The sequence below is a fragment of the Schistocerca cancellata genome, chromosome 8 (genome assembly GCF_023864275.1).
Source record: "Schistocerca cancellata isolate TAMUIC-IGC-003103 chromosome 8, iqSchCanc2.1, whole genome shotgun sequence".
In the NCBI taxonomy this organism is placed as follows: Eukaryota; Metazoa; Arthropoda; class Insecta; order Orthoptera; family Acrididae; genus Schistocerca; species Schistocerca cancellata.
This window is the reverse complement of record NC_064633.1, coordinates 41608818-41636467: the sequence shown is the minus strand read 5'-3', so window position 1 is coordinate 41636467 and position 27650 is coordinate 41608818. Positions and strand designations below refer to the sequence as shown.

The 27650-nt window shown below is 39.9% G+C and overlaps 1 protein-coding gene across 6 annotated transcripts in view; it reads left to right on the top strand.

Annotated features, from left to right (window-relative positions):
* The window catches only part of LOC126094782 (trans-1,2-dihydrobenzene-1,2-diol dehydrogenase-like), an 86454-nt gene that overhangs the window by 15554 nt on the left and 43250 nt on the right, over positions 1 to 27650 (top strand). For all 6 annotated transcript variants that reach the window (XM_049909344.1, XM_049909339.1, XM_049909338.1 and 3 more), the window contains exon 2: positions 2462 to 2663. In XM_049909344.1, coding sequence (XP_049765301.1) covers positions 2462 to 2663 — 202 coding nt within the window. The remainder of the gene's footprint in view (positions 1 to 2461; positions 2664 to 27650) is intronic.

Below are 27650 nucleotides of genomic sequence, written 5' to 3'. Positions count from 1 at the left end.
AAAACATAAGTACAAAGAAGGTAACAGTGAAGAAACCATGGGGTAACAGAAGAAATACATCAATTGATCGATGAAAGGTGGAAGTACAAAAATGTTCCGGGAAACTCAGGAATACAGAAATACTAGTCACTGAGAAATGAAATAAATAGGAAGTGCATGGAAGCTAAGATGAAATGGCTGCAGGAAAAATGTGAAGACATCGAAAAAGAAATGATTGTCAGAAGGACAAACTCAGCATATAGGAAAGTCAAAACAAACTTCGGTGACATTAAAAGCAGGTGTGATAACTTTAAGAGTGCAACGAGAACTCCACTGTTAAATGCAGAGGAGAGAGCAGATAGTTGGAAAGAATACACTGAAAACCTCTATGAGGAGGAATATTTGTCTGATGTGACAGAAGAAGAAACAGGAGTCGATTTAGAAGAGATAGGGGATCTAGTATTAGAATCAGAATTTAAAAGAGCTCTGGAGGACTTATGATCAAATAAGGCAGAAGGGATAGATAACATTCCGTCAGAATATTAGTTTCATAACACAGCTATTAAACCACAATGGGTCTTTCCCATCCCTTAAGACCTTACTTGGAACACACTTGCCAACAGTATATTTCACAATGCCTTTGAATTTTTTCTATTTGTTCTCCACTTCTTCATCCTCATCACAAATATTTGATGCTGACTGCTCAGATACTCTGAAATTTGTACCCTGTCACTCTTGCTAAGCAAAATTATCTTCCTACCTTTCTTTGTAAGACCGATTGTCATAGATGCTATCACAGCCTTGGATCACTGATACCTTCCTCTATGTTAACTGATTCAGTAATTTCAGCTCTGTTTGTTGCCAGGAGGTCTAAGATTTTACCCTCACGAGTTGGTTCTCTATCTACTCAAAGTAATTTTTAGACAAGACATCCAGAACAATGCCACATGAATCCCTGTCTGTGGCACTAGTTGTGATAGCATGACACTCCTAATCTATACCTCACAAGTTGAAGTCGCCCCCTATTACAACTGCATGAGCAGGAATTTTTTTTACAATATTCTCCAAGTTCTGTCTGAAGCGCTCTACTGCTAGAGCTCTAAACCCAGGTGGTCTATAAAGGCATCTGATTATCATTTTTGACTGATCTTTGATACTTCACCCAGATTAATTCACAATCGGATTCCCTGATACCTTGCTAGATTTTATCGAACTCTTTACTGCAATAAACACACTGCCACCATTGGTGACTAAACTATCCTTACGATAAATATTCCAATCCGAATGTAGGGTTCCATTGTCTTTAACATCTGGTTTCAACCAACTTCCTGTTTCTGATACTATCTGTGCATTATAATCTTTAATACGTAATAGTAATTTGAGACCTTTCCTTGGATGCTCCTGCAGTCTACTAAAATCATATTAACCTTTTCTGTCTCTGATCTGTGCGGACGAACATTCTCTGAGGACATTGGGGGCTAATGTATCATGCAAATAACTTGTGATCCCAAGGGAGGGTTTCTCTTACCTAAAAAAGCCCCATGTGCATGTCACGCCATACGTACTCCGCTACTGTGGTTGATGCCTCCCGTGTGTTGATAACCCTGTACTGAGCTGACAAGAAATCTTGTTCTTCCTGCCATTGCCCTTCACTAATTCGCACTATATCTAACTTCAGCCTATCCATATACCATTTTAAAGTCTTTAATCCGTGTACCCATTTAAGAGATCTAACATTTAATCTGCTCCAAACCATAGAATGCCAGTTTTGTTTTTCCTGATGACAACATCCTCCTACATAGTTCCTGCCCATAGATCTGAATGGGGGAATTTTTTACCTCCAGAATAGTTTACCTAAGAGGTTGTTATAATTTAACCATAAAGTAGAGCTACATGCCCGTGACAAAAGTAGCAACTGTAGTGTCCCCTTGCTTTGTCATTCACAGTATCAGCACAGCAAGGTCATGTTGGCTAATGTTACAAAGCCAGATCAGTCAGTCATCTACACTGTTGCCTCTGCAACTATTGAAAAGGCCACAACCCCTCATCAAGAAACACGTTTGTGTGGCCTCTCTACAGATACCGCTCTGATGTCGTTGCATGTATGGTACGTCTGTCTGTATCATTGAGGCACACAAGCTACCTTCACCTCAGCAGGATACACATTTGATAAGGGAGGGGAAACATCCAGTAACAAAGATTAAGCTTATCCACTACAAACAAGTTTTACGAATTCTTATTGGGTTGAAGAGCGATAAATTTGGCCATACTAGTGTAAAATTCCTTGAAATTAATCAAAAGTAAATTAAGTATGTTGTAATAAAAGACACTATTGATAAGTGTCTCAAAAAAATCCTAGTGATTTATCCAGTTTAGTTTTACTCTTGTAATTTCACCAAGCTAAGAGTACTTAGTTTTGCTTCTATTATATGTATCTTTTAGGGAACTCACAGTTTATAATGTAACATATTGTCATTTGTAGATGGCAACAAAGTGGGGAATTGCAAGTGCAGGCAGAATCAGCCATGATTTTGTTGTTGCCTTGAACACACTGTCTCATGATGAGCACAAAGTAGTAGCTGTAGCTGCCAGGGAGTTTGAAAGAGCACAGATATTTGGAAATCATCACAAAATACCTTCTGTGTATGGATCCTACGAAGAGCTTGCGAAAGACCCAAATGTTGGTGAGTGTGCATGCCTATTTCAATATTGTTACAAAGTGCCATCTTTACCATTTATAACCCAAGTTCCTATAAATGTAAATACATTGTGTTCTGTACATTCCTTCATAGAGGAAGACTTTTCTGCAATATTGAATGCTTCAAAGTATACATGAAGAGAAATTTGCTATTGGGAATTTACTCTGTATGCTTGTTAATAGTCAATAATTAACTGTACCTTACTTCTTACAAAAACAGCAAATGTGGCTACCAATATTTGCTGCACCAAGTAGTTTGTAACTTGTTAGTTACATGTCCCATAGATCATTTGAATGAAGCTACTTCAGGGTGTATACGACCCGGGACAGCTGGGAGATCCGGGAAAAACCCGGGAATTTTTTCATCTGGGAGAAAACCGGGAAAAACCCGGGAATTTTTTTAGGATTCCAGGAATTTTTCATTGTTTTAGTTTTTCAGTAAATTTTTGTAATTTTGACTGGTAAGAACTGATACTCTACCAAAGGATATTACTGTATTCCCGCACTGCAGAATAATACTTCAACAATAAAACATAAACCAGAAAAAAAATGAAAATAACAAATTGCAAAGGAAATGCGCCAAATACAATGACACACAGTGCTCGTGCAAGCATCTGCCAACAGCAAAATGTGTCAAAGACTTTAGGAAGACTAATGAATGCTTCATAACAACAAATTGCCTCCGATGAGCGTGAAGTCAATTCATTCGTTTTAGCAGTTACGAGCGGTCTCATGCGCGTGCGCAGTTGAGTCGCGTTTGAGTAGTAGATTCTCCCGCTTCTGGCTACAGGAATGTGGCTGTTGGCTGTGCAAGCAGTCGCAGCAAGAAGCTGGATGCTACTGGGAAAAGATGGCGCCAATTTCATATTCTTGAGGGAAAAAACTTGTTTCACAAAGTGCCTTGCATCCAGCACACTTGGTCTGTCGATTATTCATATGATTTTGAAACACATCCTTGTAGGTTTTTGAACACATTTTAAGTTGGTTTCCGAAAGACTCATAAGTTGATTATTGAATGCGTGCATAGTGTATGTGATGTGTCTGTCAGGAGAATCCTCGTCGCTTCTAGAAATAAACTTTCCTCAGACAAAAGGGGACGGGGCTATATGAGCTGAGCCGAGTAAAGCTGAACGGATGAACGCCGATCGCTGTCTGATTATGTGGTTGATCCATTACAAAATCTACACGTTTCAGTTCCACAGAGCAAAATACAGTGACATGCTACAGAAGAACACTGTATGAAGAGGCGTGTCACTGCACTTTGACACACTTAAGACCAAATAACATGTTTTACACTTCCTCGAACACACGTTTTATGCTTCAGACTTTTCAGAAAAATATGCACTACAAGATGAACATATTTTTGAAAACTCGATTTCTTTTTAGTATTGACCCGGTTCGCAAATATTGTAGATCCGGGGCTGATGCGCAGAGCAGTCTTGAGTTGTTATGGGTAGTCTCCACGTGACCCATGTTTACGTTTAGTGATTTTGCTGTTTCCCCTTTTTTTACTCTCACGTCAAATGAAAACAAAATGGATATCTGTGGCCAGGAGCTGTCAAATGAATTAAAATACATTAACATAATTACGAAAGGCTAAAATATATTATTGGTTTCAGATTTGATTTTATTTCCACCTTTCTGACAGTCCAGCATTACTCGCCTTGCAGAACACTGAAGTTATTTTTGTCTGTTTACTGAAGAAATTTAACTTTTATTGACCTTCACCGCAGAGGCAATGTATTTGGGACGAAATGTTTAATTCCACAGTTCTGGCTAGTTTCAACTGTTTGCTGCATTTCAAGTGCACGTTTTCATCTTCTAGCACGTATGGCATTGTGCCACAATAAAGAACCAAACATGGTATAATACATCTACATCTACATCCATACTCCGCAAGCCACCTGACGGTGTGTGGCGGAGGGTACCCTGAGTACCTCTATCGGTTCTCCCTTCTATTCCAGTCTCGTATTGTTCGTGGAAAGAAGGATTGTCGGTACGCTTCTTTGTGGGCTCTAATCTCTCTGATTTTATCCTCATGGTCTCTTCGCAAGATATACGTAGGAGGGAGCAATATACTGCTTGACTCTTCAGTGAAGGTATGTTCTCGAAACTTTAACAAAAGCCCGTACCGAGCTACTGAGCGTCTCTCCTGCAGAGTCTTCCACTGAAGTTTATCTATCATCTCCGTAACGCTTTCGCGATTACTAAATGATCCTGTAACGAAGCGCACTGCTCTCCGTTGGATCTTCTCTGTCTCTTCTATCAATCCTATCTGGTACGGATCCCACACTGCTGAGCAGTATTCAAGCAGTGGGCGAACAAGCGTACTGTAACCTACTTCCTTTGTTTTCGGATTGCATTTCCTTAGGATTCTTCCAATGAACTGGTGCTCCAAGAAAATTTACATCCCGAAAATCACACTGAAAAGCTTAATATCAGGCCGAGGTCTACTTCATTGGGAATCTGGACGTACGAATGTGCACTTTGAGTATGCACTTTAAAAGTGCACATTTTAGTATGGTTCACGAAATTCCAATGTTCTTGCAGTATCCTCTGATGCCGTGTTTCTCTTATGACAATGTATGATCTTCTAATGTTTTACAAGTATTTACATATGGGCGTTGTACGTCATGGTAGCTGCACAAGCGCGGTGTCGCCTGTTATCTGTGCTCTCTGGCAACTGCTGAAACGAACATATTTCTAACAGGTCTCGGGAAAATATTGCAGTTGGTGGTTTGAAATGCGCTACTTTCAAAGGAAATAACCTTTTACGTAAGTTGAACTATGTGCTAGAATGTACCATGAATTTCTTAAATCAAAGAGCGTTGATTTAAAAATCAACTCTTTGATGACAAGTCATTTAGAAGAATTTCAAACCCTGAAGATCATTTATGTCATTATTAAAAATTTTACTGGCATATTTGTATGATATATCTTAAAGTGTAACACGCACAAAAAGATCAACATTACATGCAGAAGCTTAGCTTTTCTTGCAGTTTATTAACCTTAGAGACCAATTTTATATGTGAAAGCTTTGCTTTTTTTGTAACAGAACTATGTATATATTTAAACTATTAACTTTGCCTGTTTGTGTATTCATGCTACTTAACAGTGATGTTGCTGTTAGCTGACTACATCACTTGTCCTATGCTCTGAATATCTGCTGTCATCGGCTGGCGAGATCACATGACATGAGCTAAGACTAGCTTACAAAAGCGCATCGCAATCTTGATTTCAATGATTCAGAAAGTAACATGCGGTGTTTGGTGGTGGTCCTATGTATACTTTCGTAATACAAAAATACACAGTGTACATGTTGCTGTACATCAAAGATATTTCCAAAATGTGTCTTTTTCCCTAAGTTTTGTTTCCTAAAGTGCTGGGAAATTCTACGCCCGTGTATAAAACCATAACCATTCAAAGGATTGATAAGTTTTGTAGTTACGAGGGAAAATATACCGTCGCTTAACACGGAAAAAGTGTGTTTTCACTCGGGAGAAAGCGTATTTTTAACCGGGAAATCGGGGATTTTTTTTTCCTTGTCTGTGTATACACCCTGTACTTGGTGCAGCAAATATTGGCAGCCACATTTGTGATGTGCAGCAAATCAGTTTACAGGATGTCTACCCTAACATTAATGAACATATTATTTTTTAGTCCTGAGTGCTCACTTTCGTGCAATCAGTACTTTCTTTATAACTGATGAGCTATCCCAGAAAATAATTCCGTAAGATATTATTGGGTGGAAATACGTAAAATATGTCAGAAAGTTGATTTGTTTGGTTACAAGACTAGTAATCATATGTGGAGCAAAAGTAGCTGAAGATAATTGTTTGAGGAGCTCAGTAATTTGCTTCTTCCAGTTCAAGTTTACATCAATATGTAAATTGAAGCATTCTACTCACTTCACTAATTGTTGGTATGACTGTTGTGCAGAAATGTATATAGTGTGTTTTCTCAAAAGTAAGGGAGAGTACATTTTCAGAGACTCATTTAATAATTCTTTGAAAAACATTATTAGCACAAAATCTATTATTCCTAATTGAATGGAGTACTATAGCTTCTTTATGTTCTTCTGAAAACCAAAATTGTCACAATTTATAATTACAAATTAAAACTGCCTCCCCTGCAGTTACAGCCAAAATAAAATCCGGGAATTATTTCATCCAGGAGAAAACCAGGAAAAAACCTGGGAATTTTTCATTTCTTTAGTTTTCAGTCAAATTTTTGTAATTTTTATTGGTAAGAATTGTTAGTATAGCAAAGAACATTACTGTATCCTGCTACTGGAGAATAATACTGCAGCAATAAAACATAAATGAGAGAAAAAATAAAACTTTATTTGCAAAGGAAATGCCCCATTTACAGCAACAAAACACCGTGCATGCACAAGCATCTGCAAACAGCAAAAATGTGTCAAAGGCCTTAGGGTGAAGACTATGTAATACTTTGTAACAGTAAACTCCTTTCTATGAGCGTAACGTCACAACTGTTTACATTAGTTCCCTGTGAGCAGTTGCCAGCGGGCTCATGGCGCATGCGCAGTTGACTCGCGTATGAGCAGTACCTCCTGCCATTTCCGGCTACTTGAAGTGTGGCTGTTGGCTGTATCGGCAGTGGCAGGAAGCAGCCGGATGCTAACGAGAAAAATTTTTCTCACGCGCCCTGGCTGCCAGATTCGTGCATGTGCAGAGTTCTCTCAGTTGTAGTGGGGAGGGGGTTAGTCTCCACGTGACCCATGTTTGCGTTAACTGATTTCACTGTTTCCTTTTTGTTTACAGCTCCCACGTCAAATTAAAACAAAATGGATTTCTGTGGCTGGGTGCTATCAAGCAAATTAAAATACTTTCACATAATTACAGAAGGCAAAAATATCTTATTAGTTTCAGTTTTCTGATTTTATTTTATTTCAAAGTTTTTGGCAGTCAAGCATTAATCGCATTGCAGAACAGTGAAGTCATTTTTGTCAGTTTGCTAAAGAAAATTGGCTTTATTAATCTTTTCCACTTAGGCAATCAATTTATTTGAAACAAAATGTTTCGTTCCACAATATTGGCTAGTTCCAATTGTTTGCTGAATTTAAAGTGCACGCTTTCATCTTCTGCCATGTATGGCATTATGCCATAATGAAGAACCAAACATGAGAGCCAGTATTGTATGTGAAAGCTTTTCTTTTCTTGTAGCAACACTATGTATATTAATTTAAACTATTAACTTTCCCTGTTTGTGTGTTCGTGCTACTTAACAGTGATGCTGCTATTGGCTGACTTCATTACGTGTCCTATGCTCTGAATATCCGCTGTCATCGGCTGGCGAGATCACGTGACATGAGCTACAAACGCTTACAAAAGCGCATCGAAATCTCGGTTTCAATGATTCGGAAAATAACATGCGGTGTTTGGTGGAATTCCAATGTATACTTTCGTAATACGAAAATACGTGGCGTACATGTTGCTGCACTTAAAGATATTTCCAAAACTTATCTTTTTTCCCTGAGTTTCGTTTTCTAAAGTGCTGGGAAATTGTACGCCCGCATATAAAACCATAACCATTCAAAGGATTGATAAGGAAAAATATAATGTCACCCAGGAGAACGTGTATTTTTAACCAGGAAAAATCGGGGAATTTTTTTTCCTTGTCCACGTATACACCCTGCATAAACACTCAACCTGGCGGACAAAAAAAGAACATTTGTCAAGGACCGCCGCTGTGAATGTGGAGAAGAGCTTGTTGAGATTCCGGACGAGATCTGCTGTATTCTTTCCAGTGACCAGAATATCACCGAGGTAGCTTATTGTCTCTGGGACATCCTTTACAAGTACATATGGAAGATTGCTGGGGCACTGGCAATGCTGAATGGAAGCTGCATATATTGGAACAATCCCAAAGGAATGTTTATGCAATCTGCTGGGAGTTGGTGTCCAATGGGAGCTGGTGATAAGCATCCTGAAGATAGATTTTAATGAACACCATAACCCTCCCCCATCCCCCTCATGCTCTCCCCAGTGAGACAGGAAACAATGTCCTCATGCTTGGGAATGGGATATGCAGCATCTAAGGACTAGGTGTTCACAGTGTCCTTGAAGTTTCCACAAATTTGGACAGCACCCAACAGTTTTTCCACAATCGTGATGAGGGAAGCCCATTGGCTATGCGTGACTGAAATGAAGACGCCCTTGTCCTGGAGGCATTGAAATTCCAGTTGAAGCTAATCCCAAAGAACAAACTCAACACAGCAAGCCTTAAAAATTTTTTGACCGTAGTGGGTAATTCAGTATGTGCCTGGAACCTCGAAACCCCCACCGATGACTTCTGGAACAGTGGCCCAAATTTCACTAGAAGGTCAGTGGTGTAGGGTCAGAGGAGGCCCAGGGTGTGGACAGTTTCAGAGGTGTTGTAGATCTCGAAGCACAAGATATGGAATAAGTCTTGGCCTAGCAGTGTACAGGCCGCAGGGGACGCAACTTCCAGAATCCTCGCTGTGGTTACTGTGGCGCAAAGACGGAGCCTAATCCAAAAGCATCTTGCCATGGAAATGAGGTCATTACTAAAACTACATAACTTTGCTGTGGAGGGGATCTGTTGATTATTGTAGTCGATGACCATGTATCAGTTTGGAAAGTGACTGGTTTGCTTACTAGCTCAATCTGTTTTGACAGCAGCTGATTAGAATGTGGGAGTACAGCATATACCAGTGGCACATCTGGAAAATTTGGATGGGAAGGATCCCCCTGGTGTCATCCTGTGCCCAGTCCATGGACATGGAATTGGATGAGTGACAAACTTCATCTTTGTGGCCGGACTTACCGCAGGCTGTATACGTTGCCTTATGGAAACGGCATTGGTGTCGCGGATGGGTAACAAAACATAATTTACAAGATGGAAATTGTTTGAAACGACATGTCCTGGACAGTCTTTTTCAGACTTTGACACCAACTGCTGCTGCTATGCTTCCAGTTCATTATGGAAGACAAATACCAGAGCTGGATCTTGGATGGAAGCTGCTGCCCTGACTGATTGCTCAAGAGCCTGAATGATGTGAAGACATGAGTCGAGTAACAGATCTTTGATCTTCAAGAGATCCTGCCAGAGACTTCGTCAGGTGTGTGAACTAAAGTCATGTTCTGGACCAGAGCTGATGCATAAGGAAGCTTGCATTGTTCGTTAACACATCGTAACGAGCATTCCTGGGAGAGACCCTAGTTAAAAATCGTGTGTTGTGCTGCAGTAATGTGTATCTGAGTGTCAAAGTAATCAGCTAAGCTTTTCTTCACTAAGTGTGGTTGCTGGGAGATGTAACTGTTGTAGCAACTGGTAGGTTGCGGGTCCCACATTGACCATTAGAAAGCGCGCTGCTGCTGATTGCCACAGACGTTGTACACTGCAAAATTACGTTCTAATTGGGCTTTGTAGCAGGCCCAAGGCTCAATTTTCCTGTCAAAGGGTTGAAGGGTAGTCGTGCTGATGCACCTGAGCATAGCTGGGCAGCGAGCTGGACCCCAGGCTCCGCAGTATCTGTAGGGGGCACCTTCAAAGCAAGAACATCTGGATGTGTAATGTCTACGTTCGGTGGCAGGGACATTACTTGTTCCTGATCTACCTGGAACATGGCACACATACTCTAATCAGTTCAGTAAAATCCTCATCGCCACTGCAAAATCTGTTTATGGTTCCTAATTGAAAGAAAATCCCAGTAGGAGTGCAATAGCTTCTTTTTACCTTCCAAAAATGAAAGAAACTGCTCATTGCAATTTATAATTACAAATTAACACCACCTCTCCTGCAAATGCAACCAAAATGCAATTCTGTGGATTTGATTTCAACTAACTCCCTGGAGCCGGAAATAAACACTGAAATGACCAACACCTGAAGATCTGTTTTCCAGCGGAGAAGCCTATTTCTTAGCGTTAACTTATATTTATCGATGGCATGTCACCAAGGGCTTAATTGAGAGACTGCAAACAGTTGGTGCATGGATCAGCCAGTTCTCGTCCATGGGAACTGCTTGTGGTGGTCCTTGGATTTCCTTCAATAACTGTTCTCCAGAAGAGATGTGCTGCCCCCATAATAACTCGTGAACGGATGTAGTCATGGTCTTGCGATGAGACCAGGACCTCTTGCTGCTACGTGTGAGGTACCTGGGGGCCCACAGCTCTGGGTGCGCCTCCTGGTGGTATACTTGAAAATCCCTTATGGCTGCTATGGACCGAGTGAGCATTGTTTCAGTAAGACAAGCATTATAGCCGTTTTGCGTTTTTTGGCTGGTGCCCCTGGGCACCACAGCAGTTAGCAATCTCTTCTGTTGCTTTCTCTATAATTGTGTTTGTTATAACACTAGTATTTTGTGAAAAAAGTATCAGTTGTGCTTGCTGAATGTTAAGGGGACATCATTTACATATCTAGGGAACAGGGGTGGACCAAAAATTGAACCTTGTGATTTCTTCCCAGTCACAAAAATTTTCTCTACTTTCAACATTGTTTGAATTATTCAGCACGATTTTTTGCATTTTGTTTGTCAAGTATGATTCAGACCAATTGTGTGTAAAGCCATCAGTTCCACAAAGCTTAAGTTTTTCCAAGAGAGTAATATGATCTTTGCCATCATCTTCAACTGGAAAGATCACAAAAAAATGCCGACTGGTGATATTTTATTATTTAAGGCTTAGGATATTTGATTAATGAATGTAGAATTGTATTCTCAGTTGAGTAGCTCTTCTGGAATCCAAGTAAATTAATTCTACTTAAATGTGAGACTACTCTAGAGCTCATCACTTTTTGAATATTTTGGAAAAAGACATTAGTAAGGAAATCAGATGATAATTATTTACTTATTTCTTGTCGTCTTTCTTGTAAAGAAAGTTAACAATTGCATATTTTAAACTGTCTGGAAAAATTCCCTGAGCCAGTGATGCATTGCATATATCACTAAGGACATTACTTATTAAATTAGAACAGCTTTTCAGAATTCTGTTTGAAATTCTATCAACAGCATATGAGATTTTGTTTTTAAAAATTTTGTAATTCTATTAGTTTCTGTGAAGGATGTTGGTGCTATTTAAAGTTGCTTAAATTTTTGTAGACTGGTGATTTTAATGTTATTTTCTCTTGCATCTTCAATTGACCTGTTTTATCCTCTTCCTGTTACTGCAGTTAGAAAGTGAGTGTTAAAAATACTTGCTAGTTGTGAATTATCAGTCACAACATTGTCATTTAGTTTAATTTTTGTGGTTGTCGTGTTTTAATTATACTGTCTGCATTATTAATTTTTGTTAGGGTGTGCATATTTCTGGAAAGTTTAAGGACTTTACTTAAAATATTACAGTACTTTTTGTAGAAGGCAAGTAACATCGGATCTTAACTTATTCTGACCTCTATTTAAATTTCCCTTTTCCTCTTATATTAAATTTTATTCCTTTTATTTATCTGTGGCTTGCTAGTCTTTTAATGGACTTTCTGGACAACTTCTTTGGATTGTACAGCTACTAAATGTGGCACAAGAGCTTTGGTTTCTCTGACTTAGCTGTTAGGTATTACCCACTGTGTTAACCATCATATTAAAATGATGACAGTGATTCTAATTGTCAAATGACTGAAGATAAATTTTCTGAAGGCAGAAACATGTGCCTCACCTGCTGACCTGAAAAAGTGGAAGTAAGCAAGTAGACACAAAACTCTAATCACACCTTACAATTTCTGGAGAGAGGGAGGGAGAGCGAATAAAGGCTTATGTTATAGGGTCACCATGGCAGTAACTTTGTAACTGCTTCTGAGTTTTGCCATGACTAATGGTGTTCTACAAAATGATCTACATTTGATTTCACTAAGTAAGACTGACAAATAATTAAAAGAAACTGTTGACGTTTCTTGCAAAGATCCAAGATTGTGTGCATGAAACAATTTAAATTATTTATAGAGTTAATCTTAATAGTAATGTATTAACCTTCCAAAACAGCAAGGAAATGTATGTTTCATAGAACACCAGTTCAGACATCAGAAATAAATGTACGTAATCTACTTTAAATGGTATGCTAAATGCTAGAAGTTAGTCTCAGGGGTAAAAAGCCATATGACGCAAACAGTACTGTCTGACTGGAATCTGGGCAGTGGACGTACACAAGACAGTTGGTTGCAGCACCTGTCTTAAAACACTCACTTGGAGTATGCCTGAAGTTACTTTTATGTCCAAAGATTTCTCTTTGTTAGTAATGGCAACCTATGTTCCATTTGCTAGGAACTCTTCAGTCACAAAGCTGGTATAATATTCTATAGGCTAATATTTTATTCATTAGGAGACAATTTGGAACTGAGAGTGCCTTCTGGATTTCAAGGAACACACCATGAACCCAGGTGCTGGTATCTGCCTTCTGAGTCTCATGAATGAACAGAACAAGCCGAGTTGTGGTTTTTTTTTTTAGAATCCACGTTGGTCTCGAGAAAGGTCACAGTGTGGGAGCATGAAAAGTTTTCCAAAATTCTAAAACACACTGACATCAGCAATGTGGGCCTATAGTTTAGTGTGTTTGTTCAATAACTCTTCCTGTAAGCAGGAATGATCTGCATATCTCTCCAGTCACTGGCTATGCTTTGCTCCTTCAGCAACTTAGGGTACATTGCTGCTAGAAGAGGAGCAAGGTTCCGTCACCTTACCTCTCTGGAGTGATTTCAATTGATTTTGTATTATGTAGTCACATTTTTCATTATCTGTCATTTTGACATTCATGCAATGATTTAAGGGAGGAACTGTGGTATATCTTCCTCAATGAAACAGTTGTGGAAAAAGGACTGTGGTGGTTTGGATCTTCTCTCTGTCACCCTCCATTTCAGTGTCATTATGGTCACCGTGTATCTGGACAGATGACTTTGATCCATTCAGTAATTTAACATAAGACCAAAATTTCTTAGGATTTAACGGTTAAATTGGTAGGTAGAACCCTACTTTTACATTCGTTGAATGCGTCGCACATAGCTCTCCTTATGCTAAATTTGCCTTCATTCAATTTTCTTTTCTTCCTCCCTCTCTGTGAGGCTTTGGCTACATTTAAAATTCCATTGAATCTCTATTTGCTTTCAGAGTAGCTTTCTGACATGACCGTCAAACCACATCTGGGCTTCCCCATCCCCCACAACTTTGTTCGGCACTTTTCAGTCCAAGCATATTGTACATTATTGCTTTAAACTTCGTCCATTGATACTCAACCTTTTTAATATGAGAAATGAATGTTTTGTGTTGACCACTGTGGTAATCTGCTTCTTGTCACACTTGCTAAGCCAAAACAGCTTCCTACCTTTCCTTTGTAATGTTTATCTTCACCCAAATTATTTTGCATTCAAAATCTAAACTAACCTTGCTAAATGTTATTGTATTATTTATGGCTACAATTCCCTCAACAACCAGTGTTCACCTATCTTTTCAATATACACTCCAATCAGAATTTAGAATGTCGTTGCCATAACATGTGGTTTCAGCCAGATTTTTGCCCCTAGTGCTATGAGAACATTAGTGCCATTTATAAGTAAGGCTAGTTCTGGAAACTTTCCATAGATGTTCTTAAGTTAACTGATACTTATGTAAAGTTTCCTTTCTCCGATTTCCTTTCTCCTTTCTTTATTTAATGGGATTGATAGTCTTCTGTGTCTGAAATCAGAATATACATCATTGTGCAATGATGTATTTATATTGAAAAACCACATGTGCATGTCCTACATACTTTGCTACTCCAGTAGCTCCTTCCTGCATATAGTGCACACCTGGTCTAATAAGAGGTATCTTACAATACTCCATGCAATAGCACAATAGCAGAGGTCAAGAAATCTGCATCCAAGACATCATAGCAATGTCAGAACCTTTTGTTTAAGCTTTCCACTCATACCCAAACCAGAGGACTGTGAACTGTTCTGACAGTACTACACAGTGCTAATCCTGTTTCCACCCTGCATGCGTGGCTAGCTCTTTTCACCCAAGCACCGAGCCACAAATTTAGGAACCAAGGGCGACCTCTGAACCTAGTTGCCAGCCTTCATTTGTGCAGCATGAACCATGATTTGCAGTCAGCTACACCCAGTGCACTCAGTCACTGCTCCATATCTTGGACTAACCTTCTGCCATGCTAACAGAGTGGACACTGTTCTTCCTTCCTGACATGCTAACTATTACCACAAGGGGACCTTTCAGTTTGATTGGCTCCAATTCCAACATGGCATCCCTTGCTGGCCTAGATGTATTTCAGCAGTGGCCAATGCCTCAAATCTGTTTTTAAGGTGTACTGGAGCAACTGTGTAGCCAACAACTACTTTCATCTTCTGCCCAAAGATTTGCAAACCCACCACTGTTCACCATTCATCATCGGGTGAGTGTCGACAGGCCTGGATGAGAGAATCAGAAGCTGCTGCAATACATCTACATCTACATGACTACTCTGCAATTCACATTTAAGTGCTTGGCAGAGGGTTCATCGAACCACAATCATACTATCTCTCTACCATTCCACTCCCGAACAGCACGCGGGAAAAACGAACACCTAAACCTTTCTGTTCGAGCTCGGATTTCTCTTATTTTATTTTGATGATCATGCCTACCTATGTAGGTTGGGCTCAACGAAATATTTTCGCATTTGGAAGAGAAAGTTGGTGACTGAAATTTCGTAAATAGATCTCGCCGCGACGGAAAAAGTCTTTGCTTTAAAGACTTCCATCCCAATTCGCGTATCATATTTGCCACACTCTCTCCCCTATTACGTGATAATGCAAAACGAGCTGCCCTTTTTTGCACACTTTCGATGTCCTCTGATGTCCTCCGTCAATCCCACCTGGTAAGGATCCCACACCACGCAGCAATATTCTAACAGAGGACGAACGAGTGTAGTGTAAGCTGTCCCCTTAGTGGACTTGTTGCATCTTCTAAGTGTCCTGCCAATGAAACGCAACCTTTGGCTCGCCTTCCCCACAATATTATCTATGTGGTCTTTCCAACTGAAGTTGTTCATAATTTTTACACCCAGGTACTTAGTTGAATTGACAGCCTTGAGAATTGTACTATTTATCGAGTAATCGAATTCCTACAGATTTCTTTTGGAACTCATGTGGATCACCTCACACTTTTCGTTATTTAGCGTCAACTGCCACCTGCCACACCATACAGCAATCTTTTCTAAATCGCTTTGCAACTGATACTGGTCTTCGGATGACCTTACTAGACGGTAAATTACAGCATCATCTGCTAACAACCTAAGAGAACTGCTCAGATTGTCACCCAGGTCATTTATATAGATCAGGAACAGCAGAGGTCCCAGGACACTTCCCTGGGGAACACCTGATATCACTTCAGTTTTACTTGATGATTTGCCGTCTATTACTACGAACTGCGACCTTCCTGACAGGAAATCAAGAATCCAGTCGCACAACTGAGACGATACCCCATAGGCCCGCAGCTTGATTAGAAGTCGCTTGTGAGGAACGGTGTCAAAAGCTTTCCGGAAATCTAGAAATACGGAATCAACTTGAGATCCCCTGTCGATAGCGGCTATTACTGCGTGCGAATGAAGAGCTAGCTGCTTTGTACAAGAACGATGTTTTCTGAAACCATGCTGATTACGTATCAATAGATCGTTCCCTTCGAGGTGATTCATAATGTTTGAATAGAGTATATGCTCCAAAACCCTACTGCAAACCGACGTCAATGATATAGGTCTGTAGTTCGATGGATTACTCCTACTACCCTTCTTAAACACTGGTGCGAGCTGCGCAATTTTCCAGTCTGTAGGTACAGATCTATTGGTGAGCAAGCGGTTGTATATGATTGCTAAGTAGGGAGCTATTGTATCAGCGTAATCTGAAAGGAACCTAATCGGTATACAATCTGGACCTGAAGACTTGCCGTATCAAGCGATTTGAGTTGCTTCGCAACCCCTAAGGTATCTACTTCTAAGAAACTCATGCTAGCAGCTGTTTGTGTTTCAAATTTTGGAATATTCCATTTGTCTTCCCTGGTGAAGGAATTTCGGAAAACTGCGTTCAATAACTCGGCTTTAGCGGCACAGTCGTCGGTAACAGTACCATCGGCACTGCGCAGCGAAGGTATTGACTGCGTCTTGCCGCTTGTGTACTTTACATACGACCAGAATTTCTTCGGATTTCCTACCAAATTTCGAGACAAAGTTTCGTTGTGGAACCTATTAAAGGCATCTCGCATTGAAGTCCGTGCCAAATTTCGCGCGAATGTAAATTTTAGCCAATCTTTGGGATTTCGCGTTCTTCTGAACTTCGCATGCTTTCTCCGTTGCCTCTGCAACAGCGTTCGGACCTGTTTTGTGTACCATGGGGGATCAGTTCCATCTCTTACCAATTTATGAGGTATTAATCTCTCAATTGCTGTTGCTACTATATCTTTGAATTTGAGCCACATCTCGTCTACATTTGCATAGTCAGTTCTGAAGGAATGGAGATTGTGTCTTAGGAAGGCTTCTAGTGACACTTTATCCGCTTTTTTAAATAAAATTATTTTGCGTTTGTTTCTGGAGGATTTGGAAGAAACGGTATTGAACCTAGCTACAACGACCTTGTGATCAGTTCTGGATTGTTTGTGGCTAAGGATTCCGGGTGCTCCATAGGCACTGGAGGTGTCAGTACATTCATCTCAGTTTCCTCTGCACCACCATGGCCCAGAGCAACAGCTATGGGCAACACAGCTTCAGATTGTTTCCAGCTAGTGACCAATTCCCCTTGTATCCACACTCAACAGTTGCAGTCCCTATCCATCTGTACTGTGTGTTCATATGTACAACTTGGAATGTAACACCAACCCAGTCACTAGATGCAATCTTAAGTCCACTGCTGCACTTGTTTTTGGTTATCAAATTACACTAAAGTCAACTTGTGGTACACTGATGCTCAACAGATATGCATTTAGAATAAGTTAGCCACAGTAGTAAACATTGTTAAATACCCAGGTAATACTTATTTCTTCACAAAAAAGGCCGAGAAAAATGCTAAACTGCGAGGGTCCTTCAATAAATAACCCCACCCCATTTTTCTTCCCGACCATTAACATACATAGGAAAACGTCCTTTTATTTGCTTCAAATTTGATCTCTCTCTCTCTCTCTCTCTCTCTCTGTGTGTGTGTGTGTGTGTGTGTGTGTGTGTGTGTGTGTGTGTGTGTGTGAAGTTTTGAACAATTCTGACATACGAGAGAGCCATAGTTAACATGAAAATGGCGTCTACATAAGACACTTGTTCCAAGCAACTTGCTGTAATTAAATTCTTGGTTGCAGGAAAAGAATCCATGATGAACATCCATAAGTGTTTGTGTGCAGTGTATGGTAATGACAGTTGATAGGAGCACTGCTGGGCGATGGATAGAGAGAGTTAAAACATCAGGAAGTGCAGAAAGTAAGGTACTTGACTGGCCACATTTGAGACATCCCAGTACAACCATTGCTCCTGACATGGGAATTATGCTGAAGCCATTATTCTTGCAGGCCAGAATATTGCAACTTGACAACTGGCTCTACAGCCATTAGTGAGCATTGCAAGTGCATGTGAAATAATTGAGACTCATGGATATTCAAAGGTGTGCTCATGACGTGTTCCACAAATGTTCACAACAGACCAGCCTCAGGTGCTCGGCATTCATTTGCTGAGTACAGGCTTGCTTACTCCGGGGTTCCTGAGCTGGGGATTTGTAAGTGCCGCCATTCCCCTGTCACCGTAAGCTCTGGGCTTGCTTCAGCAACTACTGTATATCACGGCAGTGGAATGTTATGTGTCAAAGGGAACAGAGATCTTGGCTTGACTTCCCCGATTGCAGTGATGGTAAAAACCTGTTAAAGATCCTCAATATCAAACTGTGCTGCCTGTTGATGAGATACGTGGCTGTTGAGGTGGAACAGTCATTAGTAGGCAGTTTCTTAGGTAACCTGGTGCACCTCAGTTGTATAAGGCTTACTAGGCACACAGGACTCTGTCTAGTTGGACTTTGATTTCCCTAGCTGCTCATGGGACTGAGATGGGTCCTTTGAAGTTCTACGTCCAAGGGGAATGGGTGGGCTGCTGGTAGAGGTACCAACCAACCCTATCAAATAAGAGGGCTCATTTACTATTCATCTGGATTCAGGGATATAAAAAATTCTAGTGTCTTTAGTAACAGAACACATGCTGCTGGTCAGTGTGTGTTTTTATTGGTTAAAAGGAAAGAGAAATTAAAAAAAAAAGTTTCACCTTTTTACATACAAAAAGGTTTAGAGGGGATTGAGATACTTTAAAATCAGTTAAGCAGTTATGAAGTGGGACACTGTTAGTGGAAAAAATCAAGTTCCCAACGAGTGAAAAAGTTCGGAAGGCCAAAATCCTTGAGGGATATGCCATTGAAACTGAGCTCCACACTACATTAAACTACAGTAAAGGTGTTGTGATGTGCAGAGACATGGTGGACATCCCCAAAGAAGACCTTTAAGTTGAATAGGCCCTTGTACATGAATATTATGAAAAAGTTGGAAGGTGATTTGATTAAATCCAACCCGTTCATCCTCACTTTTAATAGCATAAAACAGATGGAAAATATTAAGGCAGTTTTTCTTTGGTTAACTGTGCAGCCCTAAGTCCCCAACCCAATGTACTGTTTTAAATCCCAGCCCTTTGGGCACACCACTCTTGGATGTAAGGGAGAAGCCACTTGTGGCAAATGTGGTAAGGCTGCCCATGAAGCAGTCAGATGTTCATCTCCTCCAAAGTGTGAATTGCTCTGGGGCTCACCCTGTCTGGAGTAGGGATTGCTGTGTCTTGCTTGCAGAACAGAAGATATAGGAGATCAAAACCACAAGATGTATCCCCTACGGTGAGGCCAAGAAGATTTATAAGGCCATGCATCCCCCAGCATTTGCTACCTCCTGTGCTTTGGTTGTTAATCAGCCAGTACAGAAAACCAATGCTGCTACACAAGAAGAGGTAGTTAGTGTTAGCACTAGTACCTGTATTTGTCAGTGCACTTGTGCTGCTGCAATTACTTCACAGCCTACAATTCCTCTCAAAACGTCAGACGAGTCTGTGGTTGCTAACATTGCAGAGCACCCAGGTCCTCAAAAGGTTCACTCTGGTCCACTGTCCCGTGCTGCCACTACCACTACAACTACTACTGCTGCAGTTTTGGCTCTGAAGCCTACCCATGGCAAAAAATCGAAGGCCAACCATCCACCACTGATGGAGTTGGAAAGTAAACAGTCCAGTGATGTCAGTGTCATCCTATCGGACATCTCTCTTGACTCTTCGGTATAGAGCTGATGGGCCTTGATGTCGGTCTGGGCCAATCATTTTGCCCGAGGAATGAGCCCACAGCCATTAAGGAATGCCCTCCCCAATGGAAAGATAGGGCGAAAGTACAACCCCACGATAGATGGCTTCCATATTACAGTGGAACATTATTGGGTTCAGGACACACATAGAGGAACTGAAACTGCTAGCACAGCTATGCCCCCCTGTACCTGTGTTTAGAAGAAACACATTTTAAAGCCATTGACCCCCCTGTGCTGCAGTGCTGTGCCCTTCGCCGAAAGGATGATCTGACTGAGGACAGTGCCAAGGGAGAGGTTGCTATGTTTGTCAATAATGTGCATCACTCTCCTACTCTCGCCCTGGCTACTGACCTGCAAGCAGTTGTTGAAATTCATGTGTGTCAGAGGATCACTATTTCCTTGCTATACCTACCTCTATTGCAAGATGCAGTAGACTCTGAGGCCCTAATAGATCTTGTGAAACAACTCTCATGACCATTTTTCCTACTGGGGACTTCAGTGCCCATCATGTTCTGTGGGGATCGACCTCTACTTGCCTTTGGGGTTTGGTTTTGGAAAGCCTCATTTTTCTTATGAGCTGTACATCCTCAGACCAGGTATTCACACTGGGTCATTCTCAGCCATGTACCTCTCTTACTGCTCTCCAGCCCTTGCAGACTCAGTTCAGTGGGAGTTCGTTGATGAACTGCATTCTATTGATCATTTCCCACTCTGCATTCACATACTGGATGGAGCATTCCCTGAAGAGAAGCTACCAAAATGGATGGTCAGCAAGGCTAAATGGGTGCTATTCAGCCAGTAGGGTGTGTTTACACACTGCGAAAACGTCCAGGAATGGGTGGACCATATCACACAGGTGGTCTTTGATGCCACTGACTTATCAATCCCAAAGTCCTCAAGTCATCTTTGGAGGCAACCTGCACCTTGGTGGACAGAGGAGTCCCGTCCAGCAATGTGGAAGAGGTATGCAGCTCTTTGATGGTTCAAATTCTGCCCGATAGCAGACAACCTCATAGTCTTTCTAGTCGCAAGAGCCAAGGCTTGACAGGTAATTGAGGAGAGCAAGAAAAGGTCCTAGACTCTTATCAATTGTTCCCCTTGTTCTGCTTAAGTATGGGAAGCCATCCAGAGGATTTCCAGTAAACAGTCATTTACCAATAGCGGCAATGCTAAAACAGGGGTGTCACCAAACAATGCCTGGAGGCATCGCTCAGACGTTGGCAGAGCATTTTGTGAAAACTACTGCCAGTGCCAGCCAAGATCCAGCATTTCACCGCTACTGTGCAACTGGACTTCTGCTCCCACAATTCTGAGTCTTACAACTGCCTTTTCTCCATGCTGGAGGTGGAATCAGCACTGTCTGAGACTCATGAAACTGCACCCAGTCACAATCAAACCTGGTACTGCGTACTTTAACATTTGGCACCACTGTCTAAAAGTAAATACTCATCTAATGTTTTAATGTGATATGGCACTCAGTTCATTTCTCCAGCTGGTGGAGAGGGGCAATTTTGATATGTTTCCTTAAACCGGGAAAACCCTTGGTTATCAGAGTATCTCCTTAATGAGCTGTGTGGGAAGGATCCTGGAACGAATGGTTAATTGTCATCTGGTATGGTTGTTAGAGACCAGGCAATTCATTAGCCATTCTCAGTGTGGATTCTGGAGATTTCAGTCAACAGTCTGGCCTTGCCGGAAGCAGCTATTCAGCAAGCTTTCCTATGTAAACATCGCTGTATCGGCATATTCTTTGGTATCCGTAAGGTGTACCATACTACTTACAGACACTGTATTCTTGTACAGCTGCATCTATGGGACTTTTGTGACCACCTCCCCAACTTCATACGATCTTTCGTGTCTCAGCAGTTTTTTAGGATCTCAGTTGGTAACACACTGTCCGATCATTTTGAGCAGGAGAATGATGTCCCTCAGGGCAGTGTTTTCAGTGGTACCCTCTTGGCCATAGTCACAAACAGTATAATGTCCACAGTAAGGAGTCCTGTAAAGTGCTTCTTATTTGTGGACAATGTTGCGGTTTTCCGTTCCTTCTCCAGTGTTGCAACAGCAAGCCATCAGTTGCCACTTGTCACCCGTATACCATACTGTTACATGTCCCCCTGTAGCAGTGCAAGGTGTGCCAAATTTGTTATAAAAGTCAGTAAATTACTCAACAGACAGCATTTTTCAGTACAGGTATTTCGTTCATTCCAAACAAGTGTCGATTTGTGACATCATCCAGACACAACTTGACTGTAATCTGGATCTGTTTTAGCAAACTAATAATTTCTCTCAGGCGATAAAATTTTATTGATTATGAAATACAAGTTCTTGAAGTTTATTCAGAATCAGAAGTGTTTAATTAGTAATTAATGCCATAATTTATTTGTTTAATGTAAAGGTATTTTGAATTTTGTATGCATAAAAAAAAGTGTGAATTTTTGTGTGGCTTTTACTCTGAGACGAATTATCACTTAGGGTGCTAAAAGTGCGCGCGTACATTTCGCAGACCTGTGTGGTGAATTTTATTTTGTGATCTTGACCCGAATGGAGAGTAAATTCAGTTTCATTTAAACTTTACATGAAATAGACACATCACGTTATTACAAGAGAGTCGTTAAGCCCATTAGAGAAAAGTGAAACCTGTCCACTCGATTTGAAATACGTTACACACCAGTGTGTGATTGAGCTGTCCAGTAAATCGTGTATTATAGTTGCAAATGTGTTTGGACTTAATGCATATTTAAAGGACCAAACTAAAAAATTAGATGATGATCTTTCTGAGTGGATAGAAGTCAAAAATAAGGAAATCGAAGAGAGTCAATACCACTCTCGAGTTGAAATAAGCTGAGGTAGTTAAGGAAAAGTTTCAGGCTATTAAAGATAAAGTAATTGAACAGTTCCCTAAGTGTCATAGTGAAACAAATTGTAAATTGTCAGAATTGGAACAAAAATCTTCACAAAATGTATTGACTAAAGACCACTATTCGAAGACAGGCTTAGGAATAATAAATCCTGTAGTGAAGTAAAATGTAACTGTTGTGGGAATCCACCCAATAAATTTTGTGACTGTTATGGAAATGAAAACGACACTTTTGTCCAAAGGGGGTACTTGTCGTCTCTAAAGTTTGAGACAAGCATATTCAAAAGCAGACAGTTTCCTGCCTTTTCGACTGAAAAAGATGACATCCATCCAAAAATTTTCATCAACAATTTTAAGCATATTTTTCCTTGCAGTTGGTCTGAACATGATAGACTTTAATTTATCGTGTCCAAGATCAAAGGTGAAGCAGCACTGTGGGCTGCAGAAGCGAGAGAGAATTGTAAAACATGTGCGGAGTTTGGGGAGTTTGAACAACTTTTCCTAGCGAAGTACTGGTCGAGCAGCAAACACGAGAGGCTACGAAAGGTGGTGTATCAACCAGAATTTTATTATGGTAAATAAAGGTCCATTAAGACAGTATTTCAAGAAATACATTAATAAAACGAGGTACTGGAGTGATCGTATTTCCCATAGAGAAGTGATACGTATTTAAAGGAAGATAACCTATTCATATACGTTAGAAACTTACAAATGTCCCTATGGAAATCCATGATTACAATACAAGACAAAAATCAGACTTTCATATGGTGAGCAGACGATTGAATCTAACAACAAATACCCCATTCATTAAGGGAGCAATATTTTATAATTCTCTGCCAAAAAACCTGAAACAGCTTTCTGGTAGAATTTTTAAAAAAGAGTTTAAAAAATGGCTTTTATTGAAGTGCCCATACAGTATGGTGCTGACATGATTTGGCCTCAGGAATGCTATGTTAAATATACTTAAATGATATTTTACTTAGTAGCATGTAATCTATTTATATTGTGTATCAATAATCTAAATGTAATTATTATAACATTGCCCATGCATGTTAAATACATGTTTCGAGCTGTAAGATAAATAAATAAATGACATGGAACAGTTCCTGTCCGTGGTCGATTCGGTCAATATGATACTAGAAGATGCCCAAGTATGGAATAATAATCAAATGTCTACCTCACAACGTAACAATAATAATAATAATAATAATAATAATAATGACAACAGAGATAGAAATACTAAACCTATACTACACAGAGGAGGACAAGCGACATCTTACGGCTATAGTAAAGTCAATAATAATAATCAATATAAACGTAACACCTATTATACTAAAGAAACCTATGGAAATAATAATAATTAGGTGAATCAGATTAGTACGGGAAAACCAAATCACAAATGCAGGCAGAATGATTCGGATAGTCAGTATGGTAATTCACGCAGACGTGATATATGCCCAGAAGACAATCCTGATAGTATACAGACTTGGAAAGACCCATCAACACCTGAAGTTTGATGCGTACATGCAAATATAACTCAAAAAGCACAACAACCACAAGGACCGATACCACCTGGTAACAGACCAATAAAGTCGTGAAGGGAACAACTACCAAATTCCGACCACACTGTACGTATTGTTGAAGTACATGAACCACCGAATATGACATCTACCAAAAGATTAAACTAGAACCAGTCACTGAAAGCCTTCCTAGGATGATAGGATGACTGGAGAGGATGAGAAGGGAAGGCATTATTGTAAAGTGAATGTACTGAGGTATAATGATGATTTGGATCTAAGGGAGGAACTGATTGATGAAACAGCTTACATTTCAAATAAGTGTGGATGAATAATGCAGGCAGTAGTTCAAGCAGTAATAAATGGTATTGATGTTGAAATTTTGATTGATACTGGAGCAATTATTAGCGTAATGATGCAAGGATGTTTTAAGCAAATAAATCGAGGAGTAAAAGTGCTTAAATTTCCTGTTACTGGATGTACTGTACCTGAAGCATTTTGTGTGAAAGCGCAACAGGTCTCAAAGCAGGCATGAGTCAACATTATAATGCGGGGGGACTTCAATAGAAAGTGCCTTTTTAATTGTTCCAAGAATGACCGTACCATGTGTTTAGGGTCTAGATTTTTTGTGTAATGCTGGAGCAGTCATCAGTTTAAAAGAAGGAACATGTACCTTGGACTCTGAAGGTGACATTTTGACAGTCTCTATGATAAAGGGCAAAATAGTCCCGGATCAGTATTGCATGAAATTAATGGTTAGCTATATTGGTATTGACTGTTATTTAGTTTGTGATATTTTCTATATTGAATATACTGGAGAAGAAATAAGTCAATTTACACTTGAGGAGAAAATCTCCAAATCTGAATACGTATCTGCAAGTCAACAAGAAGATTTGTGTTGCTTGTTAAGTAATTATCTGCCCGTATTTAGCAAACGTCCCGGAATAATCAAATGTTTTGAATACTGCATTACAACGTATCCACACCAATCTTTTTGTCGCACTTCCTATCCTGTTCCTTGGTCAAAGAGAGAGGCAGTCAAGAAAGAAATTAACAAAATGTTAGGGAAGGGAACTATAGAGCCCTCTCATTCTAAATATTGTAGCCCTTTCTTGGCAATCCCCAAAGTGAATGACAACATTAGATTAGTTCCAGATGCCAGAGAGATAAACAAAATTATTATACCGGTACAGACAAGACCTGAGAATTTGTATGAGTTAATTCAGAAATTCTGTGGTGCCCTCTTCCTGACATCCCTTGATATGATAAGTTCATACTGGAAAACGAAAATCTCTATTGAATCTTGAAAGTATATTGCTTTTATTTTTATGGGCAGAAGTCTCCAATTCACTGTTATGCCATTTGGACTAAATATTAGTGGAGGTGTATTTATATCGGTGCTAGACACTGTACTTGGACGAGATTTGTTCGATGTTACCTTGTATGTGGAAGACTTATTGATCACTACCGAGACATGGGAGGAGAATCTTGATCTGCTTGAAAAAGTATTTGCGAAATTTTTTGAGTATGGAGTAACAGTAAATTTAATGAAATCATTTGCCAGAAGTCAACTGAAGTTCCTGTGACGTATAATTACACTGGACTGTATTATGCCAAATCCTAAGAAAATGAGTGCTATCAAAGAGGGTCCCTATCCTAAAAATAAAAAAAAGAATTAAAATCTTTCATTGGATTAGCCTCATTTTTCAACCAATTTTTGCGTAATCAATTAATCAGACAAGAATGTTTATTACAGTTATTGCGAAAGAACATCATGTGGAAATGGACCCCTGACTACACCCCATTGTTACATCATCCAAAACTTGAACATGATTTTTGCATTGCCACTGATGCTTCTGAAACAGGCCTAGGCACTACACTTTTCCAAATGAATGATCCGCAAGATATGAATACCATTAAGATTACAGGATTTGCAAGTAGAATGCTCTCTAAAAGTGAAAGGGCATATGTACCACATAATTAGAGGTACTAGCTGCAGTATGGGCGCTTAAAAAGTGTAGATATGATACACACATCGATGAGAATATTCCCAACCTGCAGTAAGCAACTTCAAGCCGTGAAACAAACAACAAATGCTGTAATCCACATTTCAAGGAAATAATCTTTATTAAACAAATTATGGAACACATTCGCTGAATAACTGGAAGAATTGCGCATTCACTTAGTTTTTCTGTTGACAAAACAATATCAGGCAAAGACACAACACTTGCTCCAGAGAGAATCGGAAGGCACATAGTGGAGAAGCAGAGAGGATGTTTCCAGATGACACGTCATTGAACCCAACACTGTATGCATCTCGTTTGAAAAGCAAGGAAGAAGAAGATAACCTAGCTGTCTATAGCTTCATATACGGCTCGGTGGAGGTCGCAGTTCTGTCCATTTTCCATCAGAACTGACTGCAATCCCTGCCTTGTGCAGCCAGTTGAAAGGGCTTCTCACCAAATAGTAAAGTGTTGTGTAGCCAGTGTGAAGTGCATCATGTCAGAAAGTGAAATTCAAACAAATTCATTGACTTTTGGAGATTCATTTAAATGGGCAATTTCTGTTAGGCCCCCATTTACAATTATTGATGTAAAATTTAATGTAAAGTGTGTGTTACAAAGTGTGGTATGAATCCTGGGATGGCTGAACTAAGCTATAACAGCACAGTACACAACCCTAGCACGCTTCAGTGAATCCTGTAACGTCTTCGATCTTATTGTGACATTACAGATTGGGGGCAGTGTAGCGATGCGAGGGGTACCAAATTTGCTATGAAAGTCAGTAAATTACTCAACAGACAGTATTTTTCAATACAGGTATTTCGTTCATTCCAAACAAGTGTCATTTGTGACATCATCCAGACACAACTTGACTGTAATCTGGATCCGTCTTAGCAAACTAATAATTTCTCTCAGGCGATAAAATTTTATTGATTATGAAATACAAGTTCTTGAAGTTAATTCAAAATCAGAAATGTTTAATTAGCAATTACATGCCATAATTTATTTGTTTAATATAAAGGTGTTTTAAATTTTGTATGCATAAAAAAAAGTGTGAATTTATATGTGGCTTTTACTCTGAGACGAGCTATCACTTCGGGTGCTAAAAGTGCGCGTGTACATTTCGCTAACCTATGTGGTGAATTTTATTTTGTGATCTTGACCTGAATGGAGAGTAAACCCAGTTTTATTTCAACTTTACATGAGATAGACACATCGCATTATTACAAAAGAGTCATTTAGCCCGTTAGGGAAAAGTGAAACCTGTGCGCTCAGTTTGGAATACAGTACACGCCAGTGCTGATCG